General features: G+C 46.1%; 2 protein-coding genes across 14 annotated transcripts in view; one reads left to right on the top strand and one right to left on the bottom strand.

Annotated features, from left to right (window-relative positions):
• Positions 1-10,809, top strand: part of Znf142 (zinc finger protein 142) — a 21,656-nt gene extending 10,847 nt beyond the window's left edge. For 2 of the 4 annotated variants that reach the window (XM_031367942.1, XM_031367943.1), the window contains 5 exons: positions 526-1,350; positions 3,554-3,731; positions 4,644-7,548; positions 8,503-8,608; positions 9,790-10,809. In XM_031367942.1, coding sequence (XP_031223802.1) covers positions 526-1,350; positions 3,554-3,731; positions 4,644-7,548; positions 8,503-8,608; positions 9,790-10,259 — 4,484 coding nt within the window. In that variant the 3' untranslated portion in view covers positions 10,260-10,809. The remainder of the gene's footprint in view (positions 1-525; positions 1,351-3,553; positions 3,732-4,643; positions 7,549-8,502; positions 8,609-9,789) is intronic. The other 2 variants (XM_031367940.1, XM_031367941.1) reach the window with 1 other exon arrangement.
• A 348-nt stretch (positions 10,810-11,157) lies between these two features.
• Positions 11,158-24,258, bottom strand: part of Plcd4 (phospholipase C delta 4) — a 26,245-nt gene continuing 13,144 nt past the window's right edge. For 6 of the 10 annotated variants that reach the window (XR_004117929.1, XR_004117930.1, XR_004117926.1 and 3 more), the window contains 11 exons: positions 22,594-22,795; positions 21,389-21,533; positions 20,100-20,252; positions 16,588-16,740; positions 15,178-15,273; positions 14,895-15,063; positions 14,273-14,389; positions 13,484-13,656; positions 12,758-12,893; positions 11,750-12,080; positions 11,158-11,393 (listed from right to left, as the gene is read on the bottom strand). Coding sequence is in view for 2 of the 10 variants with exons in the window: in XM_031367964.1 (XP_031223824.1) it covers positions 11,751-11,857; positions 11,931-12,080; positions 12,758-12,893; positions 13,484-13,656; positions 14,273-14,389; positions 14,895-15,063; positions 15,178-15,273; positions 16,588-16,740; positions 20,100-20,252; positions 21,389-21,533; positions 22,594-22,795 (1,601 nt within the window). In the remaining 8 variants the exon portion in view is untranslated. Of the gene's footprint in view, positions 11,439-11,749; positions 12,081-12,757; positions 12,894-13,483; positions 13,657-14,272; positions 14,390-14,894; positions 15,064-15,177; positions 15,274-16,587; positions 16,741-20,099; positions 20,253-21,388; positions 21,534-22,593; positions 22,796-24,258 lie in introns of all 10 variants that reach the window. The other 4 variants (XM_031367964.1, XM_031367963.1, XR_004117932.1 and 1 more) reach the window with 4 other exon arrangements.

Genomic DNA, 24,258 nt, shown 5'->3' with positions numbered 1-24,258 from the left:
GATTTGAACTCAGGACCTTTGGAAGAGCAATCAGTGCTCTTAACCGCTGAGCCATCTCTCCAGCCCCCCCTGATGTACTTATTACCATTACTCAATTATCTAGACCTTGGTGAGCCAGTGTTTGGAAATGTAGAATACTTTTCTTTCTGCTCACTCATTTGAGGCTCTTTCTTTCTTGCCAGCCCTGCTGATCTTTCAGCTTATCTGTATAAAGCAAGGGCAGCAAGAATAAGAAGGCTCTATACAGATTCTCTTGTGCGGCTCCAAATAAAAGTTAGAAATAGTGGGTGACTTGGGAAAACACTTGAACCATGCCACAAAAGAAGCTATGAGAAGTCCTTGTGGTCTATTTCTCTTAATAGAGGAGTTTCTTACCTCTTATTTGAGACTTTTGTGTTTGGTTTTCATAACAAGAAAGACCACATGATATTTGTATCTGGACAAACTGTGGCTTCTATTTTCTGTCATTATCTAATGAACCTACTAGAGAATCTGACTCCTAACCCTCTGCATTCTCTTTCATAGGGCCTGTGGCTTCAGGCGCTGAGTCTCTCTTCAAAACACACATGTGCCCCGAATGCAAACGCTGCTTTAAGAAACGGACCCATTTGGTAGAGCACCTACATCTGCACTTTCCAGACCCGAGCCTCCAGTGTCCTAACTGCCAGAAGTTCTTCACCAGCAAGAGCAAACTCAAGACCCATCTGCTGCGGGAGCTGGGCGAGAAGGCCCACCACTGTCCTCTCTGCCACTACAGTGCAGTGGAGAGGAATGCACTTAACCGCCACATGGCCAGCATGCACGAGGACATTTCCAATTTCTACTCAGACACCTATGCCTGTCCTGTCTGCCGTGAGGAATTCCGCCTCAGCCAAGCGCTCAAGGAGCACCTCAAGAGCCACACAGCAGCAGCTGCAGCAGAACCATTACCCCTACACTGCTTTCAGGAGGGCTGCACATATGTAGCTCCTGACCGGAAGGCCTTTTTAAAGCACCTAAAGGAGATCCATGGAGTACGGGCTGTGGAGTGCCGCCATCACTCATGTCCTATGCTCTTTGCCACAGCTGAAGCCATGGAAGCCCACCACAAGAGCCATTATGCTTTCCACTGTCCCCACTGTGACTTTGCCTGCTCCAATAAGCACTTGTTCCGCAAACATAAGAAACAAGGTCACCCAGGCAGTGAAGAGCTACGGTGCACCTTCTGCCCCTTTGCCACCTTCAACCCAGTAGCTTACCAGGACCATGTTGGCAAGATGCATGCTCATGAGAAGATCCACCAGTGCTCTGAATGTAATTTTGCCACTGCTCACAAAAGGGTGCTTATCCGACACATGCTGCTTCATACTGGTGAGATGTCTTTCATCTTTATGATAATGTGATAATGTAGTGGAGGTAATGGTTGGCATGAGCTTTTGCTGGGTACTACGCATCACACAAAGGGCATTGCTTACATTGTTTCATCTGACCTCAAGTTTATGGGTACAACAACTCTAGTATCCCAAGTTTATAAGTGAGATATAAGTTGAGTGTCATTTAACTAGCAAATGAAGTCACACTAGTGTCTGAATCCATGTAGTATGATTTCAGAACTTGTGTTCTAACACTGGACTATCATTCCTCACACTTGTCCAGTTCTAGCCACCCTTAGATAAGTTCAGCCTTTTATAGTGAAGAATTCCAGACCAGAACAGATAACTTCCTTCATAATTCAAGTTTTGGTACACTCTGTTAGAGTAGAAGAAGGGAGAATAATCAACCACCCATATACATTGCGACTTTCCTTAGAACTGAACAGGTCACCTCTAGTGCCCTGAAAATTTGTACTTGGTTTTTGTTTTTTGTTTTTTTTTGTTTTTTTTTTTTAAGATTTACTTTATGTGTATGAGTATACTGTAGCTGTCTTCAGACACACCAGAAGAGGGCATTGGATCCCATTACAGATGGTTATAAGCCACCATGCCTCATTGGGAATTGAACTCAGGAAATCTGGAAGAGCAGTCAGTGCTCTAAACTGCTGAGCCATCTCTCCAGCCCCTGCACTTGTTTTATTTTAGACTCTTAATTGGTTGCTAGCATTACTGAAGCCTAGATAGCAACTAAATTGGGCTCCCTGCTACACAACCATCTCTGTAATTGGTGCAAAATTCTATGAATTGATGGGCCATTAAACCAGTTTCCCACAGAAACTCTAGTTAGTAGAATAATCTTTAGACAGTTTTGTCAAAGCTATTGTTGACCCCATTGAACACTTCATTTCTATACAGTTTATTCACAGACTGACTTTTCCAAGGCCTTTTCCCAAAATGTGCCAGTGTCATGTTATATAGTTTATAGCGTTCTTTTATATGTATTATCCCATTTCATCCTTTACAATCTTGTAAGCAAGGCAGGAAAAGAGACAAAAATTTAATTGAGAAGTTAAATTTCAATCTACAGTAACACCATAGAGAGCTGTGTTGCCTGCCCTTTACATACAGTGGTGGCTGAAGGAGTAGAGAGGGTCTTGAAGGGACATGGCCACAAGCCTCTTAGTGCTAGTTAGTGAGCAAGTCCTAGGACACCTCATCCTTGAGTTCTGTGTATCACTGACAACTTGCTATGTCTGTCTTATTTATCTATGGATGGATGGTTTTTTGAAATAGGCGTTCTTTGTGTCATACTAGCTGACCTGAAACTTGTTCTGTAGACCAGGCTGGCCTCAAATTCAGAAATTTGCCTGCCTCTGCCTCCCAGGTACTGAGACTAAAGTGTGCACCATCACTGCTGGGCAGATATGTCTTTTTGTTTGTTTGTTTGTTTGTTTGTTTTTCAAGACAGGGTTTGTCTGTGTAGCCCTGGCTGTCCTAGAACTCACTCTGTAGACTAGGCTGGCCTCGAACTTAGAAATCCGCTTGCCTCTGCCTCCCAAGTGTCAGATATGTCTTCTTTAATGCATCAACCATGTGAGGTCTATATTTTGTTGCTCCCTTTCTGGAAATAAGGAAACAGGCTGCCCAGGGTCATAAGGCCCACCATTTAATAAAATAGTTATGTGATTTCTCTGTTCCTTGATTTCCCCATCTATAAGATAGTAATGATAATAGCACCTTCATAGTGTTGTTATGAAGACTCAGAGAGGAGACACTTTATACAGTGCTCAGGCACATAGTGAGCATTGTGTAAATGCTGGCTCATCATACGCAGCACTCTGTTGGGATCTAGAGTCACAGTTCTGTTTCTTCTCTTATTTTAATCTGTACTCAGGAAATGAGAAGGAATTAAGCTACAGGTGCCAACTACCTTTTTTTTAAAAAAAGCAAAGATAGACTTTAATCTTTCAAGGCTTACTCAATTCTTACTTTCTTCCTCTCTTCTTTGGTATAGGAATTGGAGGAACTGTCTTGAGACAGTTCTAGTATAGCCTTATTTCTTGTGGAGTTTGCTATATACCTGGTAGTACATAAAGCTTTTGATCCTGCCTGGCATCATAGCAAACTTGCTGGAAGAGATGATATGGCCACTCAGTCAATCTATATCTGACCTGTGTTCTTTCCCCTGCACACAATATAAGGAGAGAAACCTCACAAATGTGAGCTCTGTGACTTCACATGCCGAGACGTTAGCTACCTATCCAAGCACATGCTGACCCACTCCAACACCAAGGATTACATGTGTACTGAATGTGGCTATGTCACCAAGTGGAAGCACTACCTGAGTGTGCACATGCGGAAACATGCAGGGGATCTCAGGTATGAGCACATGTTTCTATCCCTGTCCCAAGAACATTATACTAGTTAGCTCTTGCATCAGGCTTCTGGCCCCATTGCTGTCTCCATTCTAACACCATTCCCTGATACATCTTAGCTCCATCACCTAAAGTTGAGCCCTGCGACTGTGGCCCATTCTGCATAGTGAGAGCATTCTGGGCCAGGAGAAGGAAAATGGATATTAAAGTGTCACTTGTGGGCTGAGGAGATGGCTCAGTCAGTAAAATGCTTGCCTGCAATCATGACAGTTTGAGGAGTTCAGTCCTCAGAACCCACATTTAAAAAAAGTATTACTTGAGTTCTTAGCTTTGGTCTCAGGAAAATGGATCTACACACTTAAATGGCACCAAATGGGCACTTTAAGATCCGGACAAATTATCTGACCTGTGGACACAACTGCCTGGTGATTTGGTCTATAGATTTTATGCTTCCACTGGGGATTGACAGCAAAGCACAAAAACCTGCTCCGTGGGGCTATTGCTATGCCAATTCATGTGGGTAATGCCACCCTGGCACACCTGCCCTGCTCTATTCAAGATTACTTTCCTATAGGAAGTAGTTTAGGAACTCTGGTAGAACACTTTTCTAGCAAGCCCTGACTGAGTTCAATCCCCAGTGCCTTGTCAGGGTGGGGGTGGGAGCAGTATAGAGTAGCTCTGAACCTAGGCTGTCTCTGCCCATCACTTTGGGGCCTTTAGGCAGGCTCTTAACTTCAGTGCCTTGGCCTCACTTAGAAAGTAGAAATACCTATTTCACAGGATGATGAAGGGCTGGTTAAATCAGCTGGTTCACATGCAGCACAGAGTGTAGACCCAGGCCCAAAACATTTAGTCAGTGACTGTCAACTGTTAGGATTTATTGTTGTGATTGACTCTTCTTTGTCCTTCTCCCCAGATACCAATGCAACCAGTGCTCCTACCGCTGCCATCGGGCTGACCAGCTGAGCAGCCACAAACTACGGCACCAGGGCAAGTCCCTCATGTGTGAGGTGTGTGCCTTTGCCTGCAAGCGGAAGTATGAGCTGCAGAAGCACATGGCCTCTCAGCACCACCCTGGCACACCTGCCCCTCTCTACCCCTGCCGCTATTGTAGCTATCAGAGCCGCCACAAGCAAGCCCTACTGAGCCATGAAAACTGCAAGCACACCCATCTCCGTGAGTTTCACTGCGCCCTCTGCGACTATCGTACCTTTAGCAACACCACACTCTTCTTCCATAAGCGAAAGGTCCATGGCTACATGCCAGGGGACCAGGTTTGGCAGTTCTGCAATGCCAGCCAAGAGTTGGAGGGGGCCAGGCAGTGCCTGGCACCTCCTTCAGACTCAGGATCTTCAAGCCAGCCGTCTGCCCAGCCCGAGAGAGAAGACCGTGAACATGAGATTGTGGCCAGCTCCAATGTGGACCCAGCCCTGCCAGAGACAAATGAGGAGGCCGGCACCAAAAAACAAGATGGCATTGAGGCTCCCCAAGAGGACGACCAAGTTGGCAGCCCCAGCCTGGGGGAGGTGGAAGAGGGTGGCTGCACACTACACCTGGAGGCTCTGAGAGTAGAGCTAGAACCTGAGGCCCAGCCGCCACCCCTTGAGGAGCTCACGGAAACAGCCACTGTGGAGTTCAGGCCTCTGGATCCCTCAGGACCACTGGGAACAGAAAGACCAGGTGGACCGGAAGAGCCAGACCTGTGCAGCTTTGACAGTGTTGGAACCCCTGCCTTGGTTGCTGAGGAAGAGCCCATTCTTGAGAAGCTAGCCTCGGAGCCTCCCAGAAGTCCCCTCATCTCTGAGGAGGCACCTGACACATTCAAGGCAACTCTGACTGCTGAGACTGTACCATTGCCTCAGTTTCCTGAGTCAGAGTCACTACTTAAGGCCATGAGGAGACAGGACAAAGAACAAGCAGAAGCATTGGTGCTGGAGGGCCGGGTACAAATGGTAGTGATCCAGGGAGAAGGAAGAGCCTTTCGTTGCCCACACTGTCCTTTTATCACTCGCCGGGAAAAAGCCCTAACTCTGCACTCCAAATCGGGGTGCCAAGGTCGCCGAGAGCCCCTGCTGTGCCCTGAGTGTGGAGCTAGCTTTAAGCAACAGCGTGGCCTCAGCACCCACATGATGAAGAAATGCCCTGTTCTTCTCAGAAAGAACAAGGCTTTGCCCAAACCTGTCACTCCCAGTCTGCATCCTCAGCTCCCAGGTAGCCAAGCCTCACAGGATGCTGAAATTAGGAAGCCCCCTCCTTTACCATCCAAGGTTGAGCTCTTGCTTCCAAAAGATGCTCCTTCTGAGCTCCCTGGGGAGCCAGAAGTAGAGGAACCTCTTCCCACATCCTCTGACTTCCCAACCTCTCCACCAGGAAACTCCTTACCCACAGGGACCTCTGAGAAGTTCCACTTTGAGCAAGGCAAGTTTCACTGCAGCTCGTGCACATTCCTTTGTTCTCGGCTTTCCTCTATCACCTCTCATGTGACTGAAGGCTGCAGGGGGGGACGTAGCCAGGGAAGAAAGCGTGGGCGCCCCCAGACCCATGCTGTTGTGCTTCCTCTTAACAATGGGGACTCTACCCTTCTGAATACTGGGAGTACAGATTCCAGCCCTCGTGATAGTGGCACAGCTGTGATTCAGAAGCAAAAGGGTGCCCTCTTCTCCTGCCCTACATGTCCCTTTAGCTGTCAGCAGGAACGGACCCTGAGGACTCACCAGACCCAGGGCTGCCCCCTTGAGTCTGGAGATCTGCACTGTGGTCTCTGCCCATTCACTGCTCCTGCTGCTGCTGCACTGAGGCTCCATCAAAAGCGGAAGCATCCCACTGCATCCCCAACCTCTGGCCCCCGGCCCCTTCTGCAATGTGGGGACTGTAGCTTTACCTGCAAGCAAAGCCGGTGCCTTCAGCAGCACCGGCGGCTCAAGCATGAGGGTGTGAAGCCACATCAGTGCCCTTTCTGTGACTTTTCTACTACTAGACGTTACCGGTTAGAGGCCCACCAGTCTCGACACACAGGTGTTGGCCGCATCCCTTGCAGCTCCTGCCCTCAGACATTTGGTACCAACTCAAAACTGCGTTTGCACCAATTACGAGTACATGACAAAACACCCACCCACTTCTGTCCACTGTGTGACTATAGTGGTTATCTTCGTCATGACATCACTCGCCATGTCAACAGCTGTCACCAAGGCACCCCTTCCTTTTCCTGCACTCAGTGTGAGGCCCAGTTTAGCTCAGAAACAGCACTCAAGCAGCATGCTCTGCGGCGGCACCCAGAACCCACACCTCCTTCCTCTGGCTGTCCTGTAGAGGTCACTGAGGGCCCCTTGCACTGTTCCCACTGTGGCCTGCTCTGCCCCAGTCCTGCCAGCCTGCGAGGACACACCCGTAAACAGCACCCAAGGCTGGAGTGTGGGGCCTGCCAGGAGTCCTTCCCTAGCCGGCCAGCACTAGATGAGCATCGGAGGCAACATCATTTCAGCCACCGCTGCCAGCTCTGCAGCTTTGCTGCCCGGGAGCGAGTAGGCCTGGTGAAACACTATCTGGAACAGCACGAGGAGACTTCAACAGCCCCCTCAGATGGGGATGCTGGTCAGCCCTCTCTTTGCTGCCCCTTTTGTGACTTTGCATGTCGCCATCAGTTGGTGCTTGATCACCATGTAAAGGGACATGGAGGCACCCGGCTCTACAAGTGTACTGACTGTGCCTATAGCACCAAAAATCGGCAGAAGATCACCTGGCACAGCCGCATTCACACTGGGGAAAAGCCTTACCGCTGTCACCTTTGCTCATATGCCTGTGCTGACCCTTCTCGCCTCAAGGTAAGGTCAAGGACCACATGATAGGAAATGCAAGGAACATAGGCTCTGGATTCTGTAAAGTGTATGTGTGTGTGTGAGAGAGGGGGGGTGGGATATGAACGTGTGCCTAGTGCCTACAAAGCAAGAGAAGGGTGTCACATCTTCTAGAACTAGAGTTAAGAACAGTTGTGAGCTGCCATTTGGATTTTGGAAACTGAACCCTGGTCCTGTGGAAGAGCAAGCAGTGCTTTTAATTGATGAGCACTGGATCTGTAGCACATAATTCGATTATGACTTAGAATGGGTTCCTTAACTTCTCAATACTTAGATTCTTCGGGCTGCTGAGATGGCTCAGTGGGTAAGAGCACTGACTGCTCTTCTGTCCTGAGTTCAAATCCCAGCAACCACATGGTGGCTCACAACCATCTGTAATGAGATCTGACACCCTCTTCTGGTTCACCAGAGCGAGCAGAGGTCCTAAAAAAATTTCAATTCCCAACAACCAGATGAAGGCTCAGAACTATCTGTACAGCTACAGTGTGTACTCATATCTTAAAAAAAAAAAAAAACTTAGATTCTTCATCTGTAAAAGGGATAACATAACTTTATGAGCTTTTGTAAAGATAAATTCTGTAACTGCCATACAGTGCTTTGAGAATAATCTGGGTAGTAATAGCTAACATTTATTAAGCACTTAAAATTTCCCAGTACTGCAATTTTAAACCTTTGAGAATTCAAGGTGGGTCCCTGGGTAGGGAACTCAGGGTAAGAGTGCTTGCCTAATATGCATAGCCTTGGGGTTAGTCACCCTCTCATGTACAAAGACAGATGCTTGCACTGCTTCCTGTGTTAAAGGTTACTAGACAGAATTGTGTTGGCTTACCCACAACACAACTAGTAAGAAACAACTGAGACCTAAGGAGAGGCACCATGTTGTGTGGGGAGTAAACCTTCTGCATTTGTTCTTCCTTCCAGTACCATATGCGGATCCATAAGGAGGAACGGAAGTACCTGTGCCCTGAGTGTGGGTACAAGTGCAAGTGGGTCAACCAACTCAAATACCACATGACCAAGCACACAGGTGAGTGTCCAAGCTGACTGTCCTACTTAAAGGATTCCCCTGTTCTCTGGAAAACCTGACCTCCCTGAGATGTTGGGTGTCCTCACTCAGATTCAGAGCCTAATTTCCTAATTTTCTTTCACGCTGAGAACAGGGATACACTAGGAAAACAAATACTTGAAATGGCTCCCTAGCCCATTGAATAGAAACTGAAGAGTTTTACTCAAAAGCCTGGGCAAGTGTGTTTACAAAGCTTCCCCTGTGATTATGAGACATGTTCACACACATATAGGGTCACACATGAAGAACCTCCAACTCAATTTTCAGTAACTTCTGACAAGTACTTGGTTTCTTTGTAGATGTGGTAGAATGATTATGAGTTAGGAGAAAGGTGTTTTGATTGCATGTATGTGTGGGGGTGCCAAATCCCCTGGAACTGGAGTTATACGTAGTTATGAGCTACATATAGGTGCTGGGAATTGAACCTGATTCTTTTTTTTTTTTCTGAGACAGAGTTTCTCTGTGTAGCCCTGGCTGTCCTGGAACTCACTTTGTAGACCAGGCTGGCCTTGAACTCAGAAATCCACCTGCCTCTGCCTCCCAAGTGCTGGGATTAAAGGTGTGTGCCACCACTGCCCGGCTTGAACCTGATTCTTATGGAAGAGCAACCAGTGTTCTTAACCCCTGAGTCACCTTCCTAGCCCCAAGTTCCCTATTAATTTGTCTTTTGCTCTCTAGCATATGGAATCTACTGAGAACTACGGGTTCTCTGTAAAGGATTGATGACTGGGTACCTTCAATTACGGCATGTCATTTCCCCCTTTCCTTTACCTCTTCCTTTTTTGAATCTCTCTCTCTCTCTCTAGTTTGATAAGAAAGTGTGTCTAAATGGAGTCCTTTAGTTTTGTAGTATCATATGACCAAGGAAGGGTTAGAGTTTCCCATTTAATACCCATCACAGTTGAGTATTCTTTACTGTTAGGTAGACTAGTTAGTTACAAGTCCAGTTGTCAGCATCCATTGGAACCCGTGTGTATACAAGGACTGAGTGGAGAAGGATACAGGAATGTCAGGTGTGCCTGGGACAGAACAGTATGGTCATTAGCTTACTGCTATGTTGTTTATATCTAAGTATTATGCTGACTTAGGACTCACTGACCCTGTTCTTCCCTCTTCCATGGTGATTTGTGCTTGTCCTATAGGACTGAAGCCATACCAATGTCCTGAGTGTGAGTACTGCACCAACCGGGCTGACGCACTGCGTGTACACCGGGAGACACGGCACAGAGAGGCACGGGCTTTCATGTGTGAGCAATGTGGCAAGGCATTCAAGACACGCTTCCTGCTGCGCACCCACCTCCGGAAGCACAGTGAGGCCAAACCCTATGTTTGCAACGTTTGCCATCGTGCTTTCCGCTGGGCTGCTGGACTGCGACATCATGCTCTTACCCATACTGACCGCCACCCATTCTTCTGCCGCCTCTGCAGCTACAAGGCCAAGCAAAAGTTCCAGGTGGTCAAGCATGTGCGTAGGCACCACCCTGACCAGGCAGACCCCAACCAGGGTGTTGGCAAAGACCCCACCACTCCCACAGTGCATCTACATGATGTGAAACTGGAAGATCCCAGCCCTCCAGCTCCTCCTGCTCCCCCTACTGGACCTGAGGGCTGAGCCCCTTCCCCACCTCTGGTATAGGAAGAGCATATAGTCCAAGATACGCAAACTGGAACTATAGCTAGCCTGAGGAACTCAGGGCCTCAGGGAGGATAGGCTTTGGGATGTCAGTGTGGCTGGAACACACTCTCCACCCTTGGGACTCTGGCCTTTGAAATTAAGCTATATAAAAGATAGGCTTGGACTAAAACGTTGATTTCTTGAGTAGTGCTATGGTTGACCTGTGACTCAATCTCCAGTGTCCACCATTGTTGCATCAGAGGCCCTGGCTGTAAGGGCTTTGGTTTTTCACTCCATCATCTCTCCTTTTTACTGCTTCAGATCCTATTTTCTCTTACCATTTTCTAAACAGTTGTACCTAATTGCATGTGTCCTTGTGCCTAGGGCTCTGTAAAGCATGTAAACAGAAGATTACCAGTTTAACAGACTTGTCTGGATCCCTGTCCTATGGTTCCTAGGATGTCATCTGAGTTTGCCCTATCTCTTCCTGGGCCTCTGTCCTTTGTCCCTTCCACCTCAAAGCAGTTCTGAAACAGACCTGGGTCACCTGCGCAGGCTTTTTCTCCTTGCTTCTGGTTTCAGGCTCCTTACTTGTCAGAAGAGGATTCTCACCCACTCGACTTCCTCGAAGAAGCAACTTTAGTCAGCATTCGGAAGACTGGCTTAGCAGCAACATCAAGGGATACAAGCATCGAGAAGGTGTACAGGCTTAACCTGATGAGGCTATACACCCTACCTGCCTGCTTTTGCCCCATTCCTTATAAGCTTCTCTTCCATTCCCTTCTTATGCAGCACAAACAGGAGAGCCCTTGGAAACTTCAGTTTCTCTGCACCACAAGCCCCCCTCACTACTTCCCCTTCATGCCCAGCAATGACAGACCATACAGGAGCCAAATTGGACAGAGAAGCTCTATTTAGACCAGCTAAGGAGCAGCAGTCCAGTGGGAACTCAAGGCTGTACATTGTTCTCTAGAGAGTCATAGTTCTGGGTCAGGCATTCTTCCTCAACCTTTGCCTGGGAACCTTGATCCTTCATTGATCCTTTGGCTGGCTCTGGATTTTGAGGAAGTTGTAGGTTGGAAAGGACAGTGCATCTGTAGATTGTTCTGCTTCAAGGCCCTCCCTGTGTTTCTAGTCAGAGATGATAGGAGAGAGAATCTGAGAATGGAACAAAGCCTAGGGCAAGAATAAGGAGTGAACTCTAGCATAGAATGTACCAAAGGGAAGGGCAGGAAAGACCAGAAGAAAGATTAGACTTGTTTAATAAGGGCAAGGTATGCTGGTCAGAGCAGCTCATGCCTTTAATGCCAACACTCTGGAGGCAGAGGCAGATGGATCTCTGTGAGTTTGGGGCCAGCCTGGTCTATATAGTGAGTTCCAAGAGAGCCTAGGCTACATAGTAAGACACTGTGTTAAAGGAATGGGCAGTTTTGCACCTTGACATCTAAAGCCAGTACATCTATCCACCGTTGCTGTGGAACACCCACCTCAGGACTCATCCATGTCCAGGTCTTCCTGCATGCAGGTGTTCACAAAGATGGAAGCTGGATGGAGGCTAGTGCCATCTTTGGAGAGCAAGGATACGTGTCGATAACCTGGAAATGGGCAGAAGAATTGGATCAGGAGCCACAGTTGGGATATTGGCCAGGAGTCCAAGGTTTCTCTCACCTTGTTTCATGCAGGTCCAAGGCAGGGTGTATTGGCCAATAAAGTTATTTCGGGATGTTCTGCTATAATCCTTTACCACAAAACGCAACATAGCAAGTTCAGGCACCTGGATCCGGAAACAGAATGTCTCTCCCCAGTATGGATTAATACCTGAAATGGAGACAGGAATAAGTAAACTGACCATCTCCATTAGGCCTATACTAAATTGCTTTCCCTGCATTCTCATTTAATCTAGATGCCAGATGCTATTTTACAAGTGAAAACACAGGTGCAATATACAGAAGCAGGGGCTAAAGAAATGGCCCAGAAGGTAAAAGCTCTTGCTCCTTTTCCAGGCTGCCTGAGTTCAGTTCCCAGAGCCTATCTATATCTGATGGATCACAGCTGCCTATAAGAATCTGAGGCCCTCTTTTGGCCTCTGTGGGCAAGTGGTACACGTACATATACATAAATAAAAAGAAATCTTTAAAAATAAAAAGCATAAGAACTTTTCCCGCCAGGTGGTGGTGGCACACGCCTTTAATCCCAGCACATGGAGGCAGAGGCAGGTGGATTTCTGAGTTTGAGGCCAGCCTGGTCTACAGAGTGAGTTCCAGGACAGCCAAGGGCTACTCAGAGAAACCCTGTCTTGAAAAACCAAAAAAAAAAAAAAAAAAGGAACTTTTCCCAATTCATAAGCCTGTAAGAGGGCCAGGATTCCCTGGATGATTTCGCTTTGTCTCTCATGAGGGTGTAGAGCCACATGAAGTACACCAAATGACCAAGTGGAGGACAAGATAGAAAGGAATCAGCAGTCTGGACGGATTCTTCCCCATGCCCAGGCTCACCGTTGTTCTCCACATAGCTGGTCTCTTGCTCGTTTGTGTCTTCAGGAACACCAAAGAGCTCTACTTTCACCAGTGGGTCCACAACGATCGTCTCTTTGGTTTTGTCCACTTTGGGGAGTCGTTGACCACTGATCACCTGCAACCAGGGCGCGAACTTCATGAGTCTCTGCTTAGCCCAGCCTTCCCTCATCCAGCCCTCACACTTTTGAGAAGACAGGACTTGCACTATAGCTTCATAGTTTGCAAAATCTTGCGTAGATAGTGCATTCTAGTTCCCAACCTAAAATTTTAAAGGCTTGAAAGTAGGCACACCAATTACAGTTTTTTATAGTTCTTATTGTGTGCCAGGAAGTGTAAGCACTTTTTAACTGATAGTCCTTACAACCCTTTGAGGTGGGTTATAAAGAATAACCCCTATCATACAAATGAGTTTACTGAGGTTACAAGTTAAGGAACTTGCCCAATGTTGCACAAGTAGAAAGTGATTTGAAACTAGTCAGTTGGCTTCAAAGTCTGCAACTGAGTCAGGGTATCTTCCCTCTTATGATTTATTTGAAACAGTCTCACTATATAGCTCTGGCCTGGGATTAAAGGTGTATGCTACCACTCCTGGTAGAGAATTCTTAACCAATTGCACTCCTGTCATGTTGAGCCACCCCACCCACTGTTATACACATGCACACGTCTACTCCAGCTATTCCAGGTTCTCAACAGTTTCTGTCATACCTGGACTACAAGGATCTGGGCCTTATAAAGGCTAATGGGCCTTTCAGGATTGAACGAACTCTGGGTATCTCTCAGGAATTCTGGCTTTAGCACATAGCCAGAGCCACCATTCTGGCGGAAGAGCCCATCACAGATATCCATTGCAGATCCTGCAGTCTGCATGTTCATAGCCACTGAGAATCCCAGGAGGAAAAAAAAAGAAAAAGTCACCTTGGGAGCTGGGTGTGATGGTACATACTTGTAAACTCAGCACTCAGGAGGACTCCCACAAGATCAACACCATCCTAGTCTACACATCAAGTCCCAGCCAGGGCTATGTGTATACCCTGTTTCTCCTCCCCCCCCCCTCTTTCCCTTCCTTCCCTTCCCCCTCCTACTTTTGCTTTCATATACATACAATATTGTTTCTCTGTGTCTCACATATACACCTAGGTGTATATATGTATTACATGCATGCACACACATCTTCCTTGGCTTTCTAGGCCCCTTTTCAGGGGAATTAAAAGGTAGTAGGTATAAAGATGCCTGCTGGAGTTAGGTAGCACACTTGGATGACTGAGGCAGAAGGACATAGTTTGAAACCAGCTTAGGCTATAGAACAGAGCATGGTCCTCAAATCGGTGTCTGCTGGAAACATTCCAATAGATAGGACCACATTTCTCACCTTTGTTCCCCTCCAGTACTCCTTTAAAACATTCCCCTAACCTCCATAGCCATTTTCTCTAGGGAATTTACCTCCCAGCAGCTGATTCTCCACTCCCTTCCTCCCTGTCCCTGCTGCCTCCTCACCCATCTGGCAGCCTACATTCCAGTATTCCTGAGGGTTAAAGTTCGATGAGTCTGTCCTCAGACCACTGGGATACACGCGGCATAACTGTCTGGCATTGTGCTGTACAAACTCGTTGCCTGTAAAAAGGTATAGAGAAGGAGATGGGAGTTCTGTCTCTAAGGTGGGTTTTCCCACTTCCCTGGTCCCAAGGACTCTTTCTACTCACTACACTATTCTTGAGATCTGATGCTGGCTTTAGAAAGGTGACTACCTCCCCAAAATTTTCTTCTCCCTAGAGCTTTGTGCCCACTCTTCATAAATCTTTTCCTTTGTAGGTTGATAACATAACTTAGTCAAGTGCTTGCCTAGCAGGCATAAAGCCCTGGGTTTGCACCCGGAATTGCACAAACGAAATGGTAGCACACAGAGTAATACCAGAACTTGGAAGGTAGAGACAAGAGGATCAGAAGGTCAAGGTGATCCTCAACTACTGAGCAAGTTTGAGGTCAGACTGAGCTATGTAAGACTATCTTAAGCCTGCTCTAGGTTTCCAAACGCAATCATTGCTTCCTTGTTCTGTTTCTTGGGACTTACCTCCCTGTCTGCTAGGCCTGAAGTTACCCATCCCACTTTTCTCCTGACCTGCCTCCTTGATGAGGTTCTTGGCCTTGGACTCAGAAAAGGATGAAATGTCATAAATGTGATAGTTTTCTTTGGAATGAGTGAAGCTGCAGAAGGGGACAGTCCTCAAGTAGACAACCAAGGCAGATAGGTCTGGGCACAAGATGGTTGTGGAAATCTGGAGAAGAAACTGGACAGGGAGATGGTATTGAATTTAACATGGTCTGAAGAGAGAGAAGCTAGTGGCCATCCAACCTGAGCCTCTGCCCGCTGCCTCCCCACTGTAGTCTCCCTCCTGCCTCACCTGCTTTGACAAGAGAATGGACTCAGGAACAGAATTAGGTGCCTGGGCCAAAACATGGCCACAAATAAGCTGACAAGGCATCGGACACTTCACAACCTGGGGGTGAGGATGGGAATAAAAGCAGTCTGCATATACTGCTCGGATCAGTTTCAGTTCTGAGTTTGGAAGGTCATTTCTAGGCTACGTCTGGGGTAAAGAGTCTTTATTATTTTTAAGCAAAGAGACATCAGTCTCTCTGCCTCTCTTAAAAACAAATGAATAGTAATCATCTTCAGTCAAAATGTATACATGATCCTTGCATGGTGGTGCATGCCTTTAATCACAGCACTCTAAGAGTCAGAGGCAGGTAGATCTCTATGCATTTGAACCTAGCTTGGTCTTGATAAGGAGTTTCAGGTCACCCAAGGATATGTATTAAGAATGACAAATCAAAAGACAAACCAAAAAGCACATGAATCCAGTCAGGTATGTCAAATTATGATGGTTATAAAATCCACCCCTGTAAGGATCTGAGGACCCTTATTGCCTTAATTCCCATCGTCATCCCTAAACATGACAACAGGCTTAAATACCACAGCCTCAGAACAGAATAAGTCATAAGTCATCTGAGTAAGCCAGGCAAGTGCACAAGAGAGAGAAGTGCTGACTTCACACCTGGACCATGGAGGTCCCGCCAACAGTACCTTTTTTCACTTGGCCTTCCCCTATTTGGATTGTTTCTCCTCACACGTATCCTTTCCAAAACATTTTCTCTAAATGATCCATTATAGATGAGACTCAAGTCACAGCAATCAGTGGTCCAGTAACTTCTATTCAAGCAATAAAACAGCCCCTCTCTCTCTCTCACACACACACACAGAGACAGATAGACAGACAGACACAGAGAGACAGAGACAGAAACAGACGAATGGCATTCAGATTTGCCTTTAAAGAGTTTGTGAAGAACAAAGTTGTGTCCAGAGTCTCTTAACCCCTTCATCCCTCCCTGCCATCCTTGTCTTCTTTCTTGAACTTGCCTCCCTGCCCATCAATCTATTTACTCTACCTGAAACACCCCATGCCACTTGGACCCAGGAGAGAACCAAGCGAGGGTTTCAACAAGAGAAATTCTAAATTGATCCATTTTTGAATAAGAAGCTTTGGTCTAGGGTTGTGTGATCCATGAAACTGGGAAGCCACTATAATACAGGTGTAGACAGCGATAGATAATGCACAGTACTGCTACAGGTGGTATAATGCATAGTGATTCAGTAGAAGCCTCTTTGAGTGGAAAGGGCATTTTTTTTTCCTCCTTGGCCCTCCACCCTGGCTGGCTCTAGGCTAGTCAGAAACAGATCCTGTGTTTGTAATGCATGATCACCAAACGCCATTACAAAAACAAAACAAAACAAATTCCTAGTCCTGACTCACCTTCTTCTTCTTCTTGTTCCCAGAGGCCTGCTCCTGGGACTCAGGGGAGGCTGGGTGGAGATCTAACCCCTCCTCTTCCTTGTCTTCTTCTTCCTTTTCAACCCCAATTGTTCTTAACTTCTTTCCTTTCACCAAGATCTTCCCCCGAAGCTGCTAGAGGACAAAAACAGAGACATGTCTGCTGGTCTGCTCAAGTCCTCCTGAAAATAACAGAGCTCTCACCATCTCAGAGACAGAAGAAAAGTGGGCTGTCAGAAGTTCCTCAGAGGAGGATTGATTCCTTAAGACATTTAGTAGAGAGTCACTTATTTTCAAACAAATGTATGATGTTTCTATCCATATGAAAAAAAAAAAAGAATCAATAGGCCCTCACTCATTTTACACACTGAAAATCCCCATAGATTAAAGATTTACATATATGAAGGACATAGGAGTATGAAGAGAGATACTGTTTTTTGAATAGTCTTATAATAGAAGAGTCTTTAGAGAAGACATGAATTGAGAGTTGGTTGTTCAGGCCTGTAGTTCCAGCACCCCAAAGGCCTAGGCAGGTAGGACTAGATGCTAAAACTGGCAAGCATGCTAGTGCATGCTGTAATGTCAGCACTCAAAAAAACCAGAGAAACAAAAGCAGAAGCCCTTCTTTTCAATGTTTGCCATTATGAATCATCTCACTCTGGAGTTGCTTGCAGTTATTTCTCTTCTGATTGTTGCAGTATAATTTGGTATTTTTTTCTATTAGCTCAGCAATAATCAAAATTGTCAAAATGCAAAATGTGTGTGTGTGTGTGTGTGTGTGTGTGTGTGTGTGTGTGTGTTGAGCAAGGGTCTCGTGTAGCATAGACTGGCTTTTAGCCCACAATGTACTAGAGACGGGCCTTGAACTCCTAATTCTCTTGATACAACCTCCTGAATGCTGGAATCACTATATTTTGGCTAAAATGTAAACTCTTTGGCCAGCACCTATATATGCCAGAATACCACTGTCATACCTAGAATGCAAACATGTTAACCTAGAAATTCAAATAGACAAAGCACATGGACAGGATGAAATGATTAACAACCTCAGTGTCTGATAAATGTAACTGAATAAATGATAGTCCTGCATGGCATCAGCATAAAACAGCACACTGAAGAGCTATGAAGAGGAAAAGATATAAGGCTGGGGGTGTAGTCCAGTGGGTAGTATGCTTGCCTAGTATCCCCAAGGTCCTGGGTTCAGGCACTCCCTAAACTTGCCATGGTGGTACACAGCAGTCATCCCAGCACTTGGGAAGTGGAGAAAGGAGGATAAGAGGTTCAAAGGCAACCTGGGCTACATGAGACCCTGTCTTAAAAACAACAGAAAAGTTGGGCAGTATGGGCTCACCACTTGGGAGGCAAAAACAGGCAGATTAAGTTTGAGGCCAGCCTGATCACTCTACAGAGTGAGTTTCAGGACAGCCAGAGCTGTGCAGAGAATCCCTGTAGGAAGGAGGAAAAGATATTCATGAAAACATACTTATGATATGAAATTTTAAAACATGAACAGTAATCCCATTCATGGTTTTTCTAATATGATTTTGTGTATATACATATATATACACGTATATACACACACATATATACATATATACATATACATATATATGTACATACATATACATATATATACATATACACACACACACACACACACATACACACATGTGCTTTTAGAGAAATCTGTTGATGGTGCTGGAAATGTGGTTCACTTGGCTAAGTGCTTCCCCAACATGTACAAAGCTCTGAGTTTGAGCCCCAGCATATCATACATTGGGTATTGTGGCACATGAATCTAATACTAGTACTTGGGAGGTGGAGGCAGGAGGAAAAGAGGTTCAAGGAAAGGTCATTCTTGGCTACATGTAACAAGTCTAAGGCCAGCCTAGGCTTCATGAGAACCTGTCACAAAGAGAAGGAAGAGAATCAGGAGGAGGAGGAGAAAGGGGGAAATGGAGGTATTGGCAACAGCTGAAAGTGTAGCCCAGTAGTACAGCTCAGCATCAGAGAAATTTAGTGATGAGTGAAAATAAGTCCACTGGGCCAGCAAGATGGCTGAGTGAGTAGAGGCATTGCCAAAAGCCTGGTGATCGGAGCTTGATCTCCGGGACAACATGGTAGATGGAGAGAACCAACTGCTGATCTCCACATTTGTGTTGTGCCATGGCACAAGCCCCACTACCACCTCCTGCCTCTAAATAAGTAAGTAAATAAATAAATAAATTAGTGTGATACTCTTTAAAATCCATATATATATATATATATATATTTGAAAGTGGCTGGAACCCCTGGAGGAGTGGACTTTGGAATTTTAACTGTTGTATTTTGTGAATTTGTTGTTACTGTTTTTCTGTGAAGCACATACATTGTATGTAGGAGGTAAAGGAGCATTCCAGTTGCTCCAGGTCACTCCCTCCGTAGCCATCACTGTCTTGTTTTCTTGTAACTCAGGTTAGGTTTTGGTCTCTTATTGCTCTGCTGCAGAAAAGGAAAGAAAGGAGTGGAGGAAATGGAGCCTGAAGAGTTGGAACAGACAGACCTCAGCCAAACTGGTTGGGTTTGGAGGTACAGTGGTTATCCAGAGACAAGATGAGAGGGTAGAAAGAACCCTTTCTTCCCCTTGAAGGGTGAACCCTTTTTTTCACTGGTACATTTAAAGTTCCCCAGCTATGGGATGGCACCAGTTCTGGACAAGTGCCGCTGCATCACAGCATGCTCAGAGAATCTGAGCTTCTTAACTCTGAAGATGAAGTTTACTGCTGGCCACTGCCAGGTCAGACTGGCAGTTTTAAGGAATACTGGGTGCTTCATATAGGAACCAAAGGAGTAAACTTACTAAACCATTCAACTGGTGGGGGTGGTGAAAAAGAAAGTGGCTGGAGGGGCTGGAGAGATGGCTCAGTGGTTAAGAGCACCGTCTGCTCTTCCAGAAGTCCTGAGTTCAATTCCCAGAAACCACATGGTGGCTTACAACCATCTCTAATGGGATCTGATGCCCTCTTCTGGTGTGTCTGAAGACAGCTACAGTGTATTCATATACATAAAATACATAAATAATTCTTAAAAAGAAAGTGGCTGGTATAATAATAGGGAGAATTTCCCTTTTTCTATATTTCTTGTAAAGTCTTATGAATTACAAACTACCAAGAAATATTAAGGTCTTAGGGATGTAGCTTAGGTAGTAGAATGCTTTCCTAGAGTAGAAAAGGCCCTGGGCTTGATCCCCAGCACCATAGAAACTAGGCATGCCTATAACCTCAGTGCTTGGGAAGTGAAGAGAGGAAGGTCAGGAGTTCAAAGCCATCCTTGGCTACATGAGATCTTGTCTCCAAAAGCAACAAACAAAAAGAAAACAAAAACCCTCACCAACAGGTATATTAAAAAGCAAGATGGCCGTTCTGAAGATAGGAGGAGACAGGAATGTAGAAGAGGGAGCCATGGTGAGACTGTGAAAAACATAGTAGGGCCTGGCTGGGCTACAGAGTCCCTACCTCTGGCGAGGGCATTATATCAATCAGTTGTCCCTCTATAGGGGTGCTCAGCAGCCGCTCTCCCAGGATCTTAGTCAGATGATGTGCCATGGTCTTCTGCTGTTCCCAGGTACAGTGGTTATCCAGAGACAAGATGAGAGGGTAGTCTGATGACTGGCAGAGAGGAGGGGATGAGACACTCAGAACTATCAACTCCTATAACCTCCTACTCCAAATCCTGGATTCCTAGACCTCCATTTGTAAGCTCCAATCAATATACTGATTGCTAAACTCTCCCAACCCCATCATCATAGGGCTCTGTGAGAATTTGATAGATCTCAGGCCCATTCCACAGTCACATCTAAGGGGCAGTGCTGAGACTCTAAGTCTGATACCTATACCAAATCTGATCCAAGTCATTCTGAGGCCTTTTGAGTTTTCAGTCTCAGTGTAGATGTCAGATTAATCCTCTAGTTATGAGCTCACAGTGTACTATCATCTCTAGATTCCTATTGTCCCCCAGCCCAACTCATCCATATCTCTATTTCCCTCCCCATCCTCCCCTACATAGGTAAAAACCACAGTTTTAGAAGTAGATACTAGGGCTGAAGAGATGACTCAGTGGTTAAGAGCACTGTCTGCTCTTTCAGAAGTCCTGAGTTTGATTCCCAGCAACCACATGATGGCTCACAACCATCTGGAATGAGATCTGATGCCCTCTTCTGGGGTGTCTGAAGACAGCGACAGTATACTCACAAAAATAAATTTAAAAAAAAAAAAGAAAAAAAAAGAAAACTAGTGGCTGTTGCTAGTATGAATACTGTATGAATACTAATTACCAGTAACAAATACAACACTTAATCCTTTAATATTTGTCTGATGCTTTAAAGTTAAAAACTTCTTTTATCAATTGGGCAGTGGTGGCACACACCTTTAATCCCAGCACTTGGGAGGCAGAGGCAGGTGGGTCTCTGAGTTCGAGGACAGCCAGGACAGCCACAGCTACACAGTGAAACACTGTCTTGGAAAAACAAACTCTTTCTCTCTCTCTCTCTCTCTCTCTCTCTCTCTCTCTGTATATATATATACATATATGTATATATATATACACATACACACACATTTATATACATATATATATAATCTTATAATGTATATAATATATATTATAAAATAATGAAAAAAACCTTCTTTTGTCTATATCAAACTGCTTGCACTAACTGTCTGTCTGCCCTTCCAACCCTCACCAGTCCCATTTCCCTCAAACCTTCTTGTCTTTTGTAGTGTTATTCCCAACCGGGGGCTACTACCTGGAAGGCATATTTTACAAGTGTTGCCAAAACATCTTTGAACAGGATGCGAGAGGTCAGGGTATGCCCATGATAAACAATGGGCTCTCCATCAGGTCCATCCCAGGTATCCACCTCCACACAGCGGCACCCCCGTTTCAAGGCCCTGCAAGAACCCCAAGCCCCCAGAGGCAGGAGAGGTCAAGGTATGATCTTCTACCTAAAGAGCCACCTCTACCTTCTCTGGAAAGAACACTGCTCACTAGCATTTGCCTGTCCAAACCACTTCAAAGGCTGTTTCTCCAGAGACATCTCAGTCCACTGGGCCATGGCTACGGCTCACATCTATTTCTACCTAGCCCCAGTTCATAATCCTTCCTAGCAAGCCATTACACACTACCTCACAATATTTCCACTATTGTGGATTCTGCAGGCACATGCTTCTCTTTCTCTCTCCAATAGGACTGAACCCAGGACACCATACATGCCTTACAACGTGTACCTTCAAGCTACCCAGTCGCTCAGTTGCCAGTGCTACGATGCTGTCTGATTATGCAATCTCACCATGATTAATCATAATGACAACCACTACTTACTGGTAGCTTGTGCCCTTTAGTCTTTGCGAGGACCCTGACAGAGTGGGCCCCGTAATCATCTATATTTCTCAGAGAATCACGCAGAGGTTAATTAGCCCCCAGGACAGACACCAAGAGAGCTAGAATTGGACTCCAGAGTGGATTTAACTCTACACCCCACCGCCTTTCCTTTAAAGCAATGGTTTTCAACCTGTGGATTATGACCCCTCTGGCAAACTATCTCCAAAAAATGTACATGATGATTCATAACAGTAGTAGCAAAATTACAGCTATGAAGTAGCAACAAACATAATTTTACAGTTAGGAGCAGCCACAGCATGAGGAGCTGCTCATTCAAGGATCGAAGCATGAGGAAGATTGAGAACCACTCCTTTAAAGCAGCCAAGGTACTAGCTCAAAAACAAAGAATCAGGGCTCCTCCGAGTTCCCTAGCTTGTGACAGAAAGAAGGATCCCATTTATCCCTAGGATTTCATTGCCATTCTGCTAATGTCTAAGATGTTCTCCAAGTGTCTCAGGTATCCAGGGACCCTGAGGCCCTAAGCTCTCTCTCTATCCTAACCTCTGTTATCTACCCCTTAGCTTCCCACGTCCATCTCATGAGCAGGTGCCCCCTCGTACCACCACCTACCGTATGTACCCTTCCACGCTGCTCTGGCCGCAGAGCTGGTCCCCTACTAGGTAGGTGTTGTGAGAGGAGTTAATGTAGTAGTGGCTCAGAGGCTGAGTCATATCCTGGTAGATAGGGAGGCAGTCAGGGTTGAAGATGTTTCCCTCCGCCGAGCAGAGGTAGCTGAGGAAGCCTTCCTTGCTCAGCACGTGCAGCAATCTGCCTGGGGTGTGGAACCAGGAGAGTGAGGCTCGAGGCGAGCGGTCCGACACACCCACAAGCCTGTTCCCCGCCGCCCCTCCCTTGGGGTCCTGCGCCTTGGAAGCCTGTTCCCAGTCAGCAGATCCCAAATGTCTCATTTGTTGTATCTGCCATTTAAAATGTTCCTTCTTTGATTGGTGGCTCAGTATCTGCAAAGGAGAAAGGGGATGGGGGGCCGGGGTGGGGCTCTGCGAGGGGAGACTGGGAGGGAAGGCAGCATTTGGGATGTAAATAAAAATGATTAGTTAATAATAAAAAAAAAGTTCCAGCCGGGCAGTGGTGGCATACGTCTTTAATCCCAGCACTTGGGAGACAGAGGCAAATGGTTTTCTGAATTCAAGGCCAGCCTGGTCTACAGAGTGATTTCCAGGACAGCCAGGACTATACAGAGAAACCCTGTCTCAAAAAAAAAACAAAACAAAACAAAACAAAAGTTCCTTCTCATAGGCTGTTAAAGGAAAGCATAAGACAATTCTAGGCCTCAGACTCTTTCCAGCTGTCTAGCCCCGCCCCATCCCTCTCTTTAAGACAGAATCTTACTAGGTAGCTCTAGCTTGTGTAGAACTCTAAGTGTGGTGGTGAATACTTTTAATCTCAGCCCTTGGGAAACAGAGGAAGGAGGGTCTAGGCTAGACTGGTCTACATAGTGAGTTCCTACTGAGTTCCAGGACAGCCAGAGCTACATAGTGAGACCCTGCCTTGGAACTAGAACACCAACCACACAGAGATCTTTCTGCCAAAGTGCCTGTGCCTTCTTCCTTGGACTATGCAGCTACAAGACCCGACTTGGGACGAGGTGATTGGGGCATACATTTGTCACTATCTTCTAAGGCTGTACTCTTGCTGAGGAAATGGCCCTTGGACTCCTTCCATGGGCCTCACTGTTCTAAGCATGGACTTCACATAGTAACAGTAATGGCTAGCAGCTATTAGGCACTCACTCCTTGCAAGGACATTATGTATGGCAACTTCCTAACACAGGAAAGTCAGTGTTGCAATAGAGCTACTGCAGCAAGTTAGATAGGACAATGGACAGCTTAAGTGGAGGAACTGAGATTTGAACCCAAGCAGTCTGATGTCAGGGGTCACACCTTGCACTACTGGACTGTGAGGTCTCACTAATTTTGTTGCAAAGAGGCTTGGTTGGAAGATATGAGGACCTGATGCTCAGGACCATTTCCCTTGACCTAGGTTTGACAAAACATAGACAGAGAATGGCAGCAGTTTGGGTAGGAAGTCTCAGTTGAAGGCCCTACTTTTAAAACACAAAGCACCGGGCGGTGGTGGCGCACGCCTTTAATCCCAGCACTTGGGAGGCAGAGGCAGGCGGATTTCTGAGTTTGAGACCAGCCTGGGCTACAGAGTGAGTTCCAGGATAGCCAGGGCTACAGAGTGAGTTCCAGGATAGCCAGGGCTACACAGAGA

This window comes from Mastomys coucha, unplaced genomic scaffold (assembly GCF_008632895.1).
Source record: "Mastomys coucha isolate ucsf_1 unplaced genomic scaffold, UCSF_Mcou_1 pScaffold14, whole genome shotgun sequence".
NCBI classification, from domain to species: Eukaryota; Metazoa; Chordata; class Mammalia; order Rodentia; family Muridae; genus Mastomys; species Mastomys coucha.
This window is presented reverse-complemented; position numbering and strand designations above follow the sequence as displayed.